The following is a 7,464-nucleotide window of genomic DNA, read 5'->3' on the forward strand; positions in this document are numbered from 1 at the left end:
CTCAGAGCCTGGAGCCTGCTTCAGATTCTGCGTATGTCTCTCTCTCTGTCGCGCTGTCTCTCTCTGACTCTCAAAAAAAAAATAAATACAAAACACAAAAAAATCTAAAAAAAAGATATATATCCCAATGTGTATTAATACACACATGCGCGTGCGCATACACACACACACATACATTAACATGATAAAATTATAAAATGTCTCTAATAAATTGTATTATTAAGGGAAAAAGTAACCAATTATTTTCAGTGGGAAAAGAGGGCAGCTTCAAATGAACAATAGCAAAGTTACTTTTCCTGCTGGGATTTCAATAATAAGCATTTTAAAAATTACCCTAAGTAATGCCATTAATATGTAAACATTATTAAGGAATCACACACTGAGCATAATGAGCAAAATGGCCTTTCATTTCCTGTTGCACCTGCTTGGAGCTCCTTGCCCATTGTTAGCCTGTTAGTCACACTTGGCTGTGAAAACATAAAGGCAACTTTTCCCCCTACCTGTGGTGCTAGTCATAGATTTCTGCTAGGGTTGTCTCCATACAACTGAAGCTAAAATCAAAATCAGAATGATGTTGCAGACTGGGTTCTCTAATAAAGCTGAGGCATTGTATCCAACTTAGCCCATGTAGGCATCTTCCTCACAATGTCTACTAGGTCTGTATTTAATACATGTGACCTGTGTTTACATGCATATATTATGAAGAGACATTGTGAGCTCAAAGGCCCTTGGGGAAAAATTAGAAATAGATGCCCTCAGGTGCCTGGGTGGCTTCGTCGGTTAAGCGTCCAACTTCAGCTCAAGTTGGTGGGTTCCAGACCCTTGTTGGGTGGGCTCTGTGCTGACAGTGTGGAGCCTATTTGGGATTCTCTCTTTCTTTCTCTCCCCTTCTGTCTGCCCCTCTCTGACTCATGCTTTCTCTCTCTCAAAATAAATACAGTTAAAAAAAGAAAAAGAAAAAATAAATAGATGCTTCCCCCCCACCCCCCGCCATCTGTCAGAAAATTGTGTGCTGCCATTAGAACATGGCATATTACTGCCACCTGCTGGGAAGTTGTGGTAAAAGTGCAAATCTATAGTATCTAGAAAGTGAATGGTATCACTTGGAATTTTGCAGTGTACAACCTGAACAGCATATGGGACAGCCTCGAATTACTAGACAGCTGGTTAGCAAAATGGCCAAGAGTATGGGTGCTGAAACCCATATGCAGCAACCCAGTTGCCTGGGTTGAATCTCTAGCTCTGACCATTCCTATGTAGTGACCATGGACATGTGATATAACTTCTTATATCCATTTCTTAATCTATAAATGGGAATAATCATAATACCTCCTTTATGGGATAGAAGTAACGATTAAGCATATCAACGTATGTAAAAAACTCTCAGAGTGGGGGTGCCTGGCTGGCTCAGTCGGTAGAGTGCACAACTCTTTAGTCAGAGTCATTAGCTCAAACCACACATTGGGCATGGAGCCTACTAAAAAAAGGGAAAAAAAAAAGCTCTTGGGACTGTACCCAGCCCAGGGTGAGTGCCATATGAGTATTTGGTGCCATACTGGTTTTTTTTTTTTTTTTAAATATTTTTATTTATTTCTAGGAGAAAAAGAGACAGCATGAGCAGGGGAGGGTCAGAGAGAGAGGGAGACACAGACTCTGAAATAGGCTCCAGGCTCTGAGCTGGCAGTCAGCACAGAGCCCGACGTGGGGCTCGAACCCACGAACCGCGAGATCATGACCTAAGCGAAAGTCGGACGCTTAACCGACTAAGCCACCCAGGCGCTCCATACTGTTTTAAAATTTATTTAACAAATCACTTGTGAAGTGGTTGTGAAGTGGCAGGCACATTTCTAAGTCTCCACAAATATCAACCCTTTTGATCCCCATAACAACCTTCTTGGGACAGGTAACAGCATATGTAGAGGGCTAACTGCAATGTCACAAAATGGAATACAGGAGGGTCTAAATTCTGATAGGTGCTTGCCAACATCACATACCCCTCTCTAGGACATAACTGGGACTTCCACATGTCAGGGGGATTCCTATTGCCTCTCAAAGAAGGGATGAAGACTTGTGAATGGTAAGAGGGTTTCAAGCTTCTCATTCTCTCCTTAGGCTCGAAGGCTGGGGGTGGATGCTGTGTGGGATTGAGTGTGAGGGTGAACAGAAGGCAGGAGAAACTGCCAGAAACAGCTTCTTCGGAGTCTAGCCTGGGATTCAGCAAACAGAGGCCTAGAAGTAACACACCATTCAGCACCACGGAAAGCTCCTGAGAGGGCAGAGGGAGCCTACCCAGTCTTTGGGTCCACCCACTGTGTGCCAGTCCTGGCCCTTTCTATAGGCTCCGCCCAGATTTAAAGATCCTTCATACTGTTTTAAGAGGTGAAGGAGGCCTGGGCAGGGATCCACACCAGTATCCAGAGTTATCATTACACACCGATTCCCCCACAGAGACGCAGGACGGCCTGGTGGGGAAAAGGATTTTATTGGGATGTTAGTGGGGAGCACATGGGAGGGTGAATTCTAGGGAACAACAGACACTGGTACCAAGCTGGTGGTCACCTCAAGGAACAATAAATAAACTGACAAAATAAATTAAGGTGAGGAGGTCCCAAGCAGGGAGGCAGCTGGGAATACCTGGGGATTTCTTGGGGATGGAATTTGGAATTGGAAAGGGGAAATAAGAATTTCCAGTCCCCTCACAAAGAGTGTGAAATGAAAAATTTTGAGATCCCTCCCCCAGGCTGGGAGTTGGGGTTCTGGGGTTCCAGGAAGAGAGAAGGTCTGGGCTCAGCCAAAGGGGTGAAGGGGGCTGGTTCAGGGTCGTTCCTCCAGGAAGCGGTAGGTGGGGTTCTCATAGCCATGACGCTGCAGTTCACGCAGCTGCTGCTCCTCCAGGGTCAGCATAGGGTCCACCTGCAGTGGGGGCGGGGAAGAATAGAGGGGCATAGGGACCTGGCCGCAGATCTCACAGCTCCCCCGTGCCCAGGCTCTGGAACTCCTTCCCCATACCATGTCTTTGTGTCTCTCACCTCCACCACTCCATGGCTGATAGCCCCATAGGGCTTCTTCCTGCGCAAGAGCAGGAGGGAGAGGACGATCAGGGAGCCGCCACCTGCTCCCATGATCAGCAGACCAGACACGGCCTCTCGGGACACACCTGTCCCAGCTGGTGCCTGCATGGAGAGGACATGGGGTAGGGGCCATCTCTGAGGCTCGCCAGGGCCCTGTGTGGCTTTGGGAGTCACAGCCTAGCCACTGACTTCTGACCTCTCCCCCTAGGTACCCAGAATAGTCCTTCTCTTACCAGCTCATCTCTCTGAATCTCCGATGAGTGGAAAGGAAAACCCCTTGGAACAGACACATTCACCTGGGGGAGCAGGAGGTGTCAGGGACTCAGGAGTCTGGGCACCAGCCTCCTCCTCCCCTGGGTCCCAATTGGGCATCCCCAGCCTTCTTCTCCCTTAGGACCCCGAAGTCCATGTCCTCAATCCCTTCTTCCCTCAGACCAAAGAATCCAAACCCCTAACACCCTCCTCCTTCAGACCTAGGAGTCCAGGACCCCTCTCCCATCCACCCTCAGCATCCACAGGTCTCACTTACCTTTCGTTCATACTGCTCCAGGGGGGACATCTTCTCTTTCCCAGAGGATGCAGCATCTTGTTCTGTGGACCCTAACCCAAGTCCTATCTCATTTCTGAGAGCTGAGAATGGTGCTACCCTTGCCTGAGGAGGCAGTCAGAAGGGGCACCGGACTCTACTCCAGCAGGTCTGGAGTTCCCAGTGTATGGACCCTTTTTCATTCTGGGCTCAGGGACTAGCGGGATTTGGTGGCTGACGTGCATTCTGGGAGATACTCACCTTTTGGAAGGGCCACGGGGGTGTCTGCTGGCAGTCAGAAGAGGCAAGACGGGAGGAACAGTGAAGAAACGAAGGCATCATGAAGGAAAGGGTGGAGACACACCCTCCCCGCCAAGGCAGAAGGATCAAGGATCATACAGAGGCTTCCACAGCCTTAGACCTCCATTCCTCTCCTCTCCTCTCCCACTCACTGTGGTGGCTAAGATACCCCCAAAACTTTAAGGGATTAAGATTGAGGCTGGGTGCCTGTCCCCCAAAGTCTAGGGTTATCTACATTTGGCTTAACTTACCATCCTTGGAATCCAGAGGCTGCAGCCCACCCTTGTCCTCACTGCTGCCCCCTGGGGCGGGGGCCTCCAATTCATTGGGACCCAGGTGTTCAGAATGGAGAAGCTCCTCTGAGGGGAACATGCAGAAAGGGCGTCGACATCATGACCCCCACAGGAATGCCACAAAACAAAACTAGGTGAATAAATGGCACCCTAACAGTAGAGTGATTGGGGGTAGCCATAAGTTGATATGGGGAAAGTGGGGAGCTAGATGAAGGCACCCCTGGCAGGGAGGGTGGAGGTTGAAGGTTCAAAAGAGAATGGCCTCTTTTTTTTAAAAAAAAAATGTTTCTTTATTTATTTTGAGAGAGAGAGGGAGAGAAAGAGCATGAGTGGAGGAGGGGTATACATAGAGAGAGAATCCCAAGCAGGCTCCACACTGTCAGTGCAGAGCCTGATGCAGGGCTCGATCCTACAAACCTTGAGATCATGACCTGAGCTAAAATCAAGAGTCATACACTTAAATGACTGAGCCACCCATGCACCCCAAGACTGGCCTCTTTAAAACACAGGGTTACGTTTGGGACATCCAGTAGGAAGTCGCAATAGATCTGGGGGCTTTGATAGATCATACTTTTTGGTGCTCATGTTCTCATGTAGGTCCCTCCCTTTGAATCTGGACTGAGTTTTGTCACTTGCTTTAACCAATAGAAGGTGGGCCCCTGCCTTAAGAAGACCTTGCAGCTTTCACTTTCATGCTTTGGGGAGCCTGAACTACTGTGTAGGAAGTCCAGGTACCCTGGTGAGACCATGTGGAGGGGCTCCATGGATAAGAAACCCTGAGCTGACATGGAGAGGAAGAGATGCCCATTTGTGCCAGAGTCCCATCCCCTAGCTGACCTGCTAGCCAAGTGTAGCCACATACTTGACTGCTGGCAAGGCTAGCAGAAGAAGCACCCGGCAGAACCCAGACTGGACGGCAGAATCATGAGCAAAGAAAATGGTTGTCTTTAAAGCCACTATGTTCTGCAGTTTGTTACACAGGAATAAATAACTGAAATGGTGGAAGGGGGAAGAAAAGGTTGGGGGTCAAGACCTGGCTTTACAGATCTGGAAAGGGAACCAGGGGTCACAGGCACTCACGGATCTGGGGCCGCAGCTCCTGTGCCAGGCGGGGGTTCTGGTCAAGCAACCCCAGGCTCTGATTCATCCTTTCCTCAATTACTTGAAGGTGGGTCTGCACCTATGGGGAAGGGAGAATGAAGTATGAACTGGGCAGTAGGCAGTTCTCTAGTCTACTGCCTAGAGATGGGGAACTGAGACAGAGTGAAGAAGGAAGGTCAATAGTGCCCAAGGGAAAAAAAGAGCATATATAATGGACAGGAAAGAGGGTACAAAGGCCAGGAATTGGGCCAGAGGAGGAAGGAAACTAGAGGTGAAGCAGAATAAATAAAAAGAAAAGGAAAAGATGTATAGGAGACAGGAAGTGAAAGGCTTGGAAAAGGAAGGCAGAAAGAAAAAGGAGTGGTCATTAGGAAAAATGCACAAGAGACAATGTACATATAAGATACAAGGAATATGGCATAGAAGATAGGAAGTGGAGGTAAGTGGGTAGGAGGAGCAGAAGGTAGGGTCTGAGGAATAGAAAGTAAGGTTTCATGGATTATAGAGAAGAAAGTAGGATTAGAGAGTCATATAGAAATGATGTCTTTCTTTTCTTTTTTGTTTAATGTTTTTTTTTAATTTTTTATGTTTGTTTATATTTTGAGAGAGTGAGAGAGCATGCGTGAGTTAGAGGAGGGCAGAGAGACAGAGAGGGAGACACAGAATCCGAAGCGGCTCCAGGCTCTGAGCTGTCAGCACAGAGTCTGATGCGGGGCTTGAACTCATGAGCTGTGAGATCATGACCTGAGCCGAAGTCAGACACTCAACTGACTGAGCCACCCAGGCACCCCCTGTTTAATGTTTTTTATTTATTAATTTTTGAGAGAGCATAAGCAGGGGAGGGGCAGAGAGAGAGAGAGAGAGAGAACACACACACACACACACACACACACACACACACACACACATACACACATACACACAGAATCTGAAGAAGGCTCCAGGCTCCGAGCTGTCAGCATAGAACCCGACGCGGGGCTTGAACTCATGAATCGTGAGATCGTGATCTGAGCTGAAGTTGGATACTTAACCAACTGAGCCACCCAGCGCCCCAGAAATGATATCTTTTGAGGGCAAGACATGGAATTCAAGAGCACGGATTGGAATGGAGAACATCCAAATACCAGGAACCGGGATCTGAGGGCACAGAATAGCAGTTGCATGGAAAACAAGTGGGGTTAGGGAAGAAGGAGAGCTGAGGGACGGGAACAGGGTTCAAGGCACTGGAGGGAGATTCTGGGAAAGGAAGTAGGAATCCAAGGGACAAGAAGGGGGTCAAAGGCACAGAGTGGGAGTGGGGGTAAAGGGCAACATTCCGGGGTCAGGAAGTAGGGACCCAAGGGGCTGGAAAGGGCCCCAAGGCTCAGGACGGGGGCAGGGACGAGCTTGCCAGGGATAAGCAGAGGCCAAAGGGACAGAAAGAGGGTCTGAGGGGCGGGGTCCCGGAGACTGGGGTCCGAGGGATAACAGCGTGTATGGGAGCGGGGAGCATCTGAGCACCTGGAAGCGCATCTGCTGGGCCTTCTCAGGATCCACGGCAGCCACGTGCTGGTAGTGCCTCAGCGTGTGCCTTTGTTCCTTCTGCTCTGCACGCAGGTAACGCCTCAGGGCCAGCAGGACGCGCTCTGCCTGTGGGAGAGACGAAGGCTGCCCAGGCCTGCCCCACACCTTTTCCCCCTCTGCCCCCTGCCCCCCCNGGCGGATCCCCCTGCAGTGCTGCCAGGAAACCTTCCAAGGCTGCCCGGCGCTGGTCGTTGATGAGGGCGATGACTCGGGTAGCATGGGTCTCCACCAGGCGCTGTCGCTCACCAGACACCTGCTCCTCCAGGGTCTGCAGAATGGACTGGAAGTGCTGGCGAGGGGGTGAGCACAGGGCCAGGAGAGGTGAAGAAGGGTGAAAGTCCAGGTCAAAGGCACTCTGGAAAGGCAGGGCTGTAGGGCCACGTGGCAGAGGGTGGTCTAGGCGTGAGCAGAATCGACTGTAGGGTGGGGCCAGATCATAGGACGTGGGCTGGAAGGGGTGGGGATATAGGACCAGGCAGAGAGCAGGCAGGACCAGGCCAACTGGGAGCTGACCTGAGGATGTAAACTGTACTGGGTGGGAACAATCTAGGAACTGCGGTGGCTCATGTTCTGGAGAAATCTTTTCCAAGTATTATAAGAAAGGAACTAG

At 49.8% G+C, this 7,464-nt stretch overlaps 1 protein-coding gene across 1 annotated transcript in view; it reads right to left on the reverse strand.

Annotated features, from left to right (window-relative positions):
* Positions 1-2,466: 2,466 nt before the first annotated feature.
* Positions 2,467-7,464, reverse strand: part of APLP1 (amyloid beta precursor like protein 1) — an 11,150-nt gene continuing 6,152 nt past the window's right edge. Inside the window, exons 10-18 of the mRNA XM_077773640.1 lie at positions 6,988-7,143; positions 6,792-6,923; positions 5,271-5,370; positions 4,149-4,256; positions 3,859-3,885; positions 3,601-3,671; positions 3,305-3,367; positions 3,030-3,173; positions 2,467-2,913 (exon numbers count right to left, since the gene is read on the reverse strand). Coding sequence (XP_077629766.1) covers positions 2,815-2,913; positions 3,030-3,173; positions 3,305-3,367; positions 3,601-3,671; positions 3,859-3,885; positions 4,149-4,256; positions 5,271-5,370; positions 6,792-6,923; positions 6,988-7,143 — 900 coding nt within the window. The 3' untranslated portion in view covers positions 2,467-2,814. The remainder of the gene's footprint in view (positions 2,914-3,029; positions 3,174-3,304; positions 3,368-3,600; positions 3,672-3,858; positions 3,886-4,148; positions 4,257-5,270; positions 5,371-6,791; positions 6,924-6,987; positions 7,144-7,464) is intronic.

This window comes from Crocuta crocuta, unplaced genomic scaffold, assembly GCF_008692635.1.
Source record: "Crocuta crocuta isolate KB4526 unplaced genomic scaffold, BGI_CrCroc_1.0 scaffold267, whole genome shotgun sequence".
In the NCBI taxonomy this organism is placed as follows: Eukaryota; Metazoa; Chordata; class Mammalia; order Carnivora; family Hyaenidae; genus Crocuta; species Crocuta crocuta.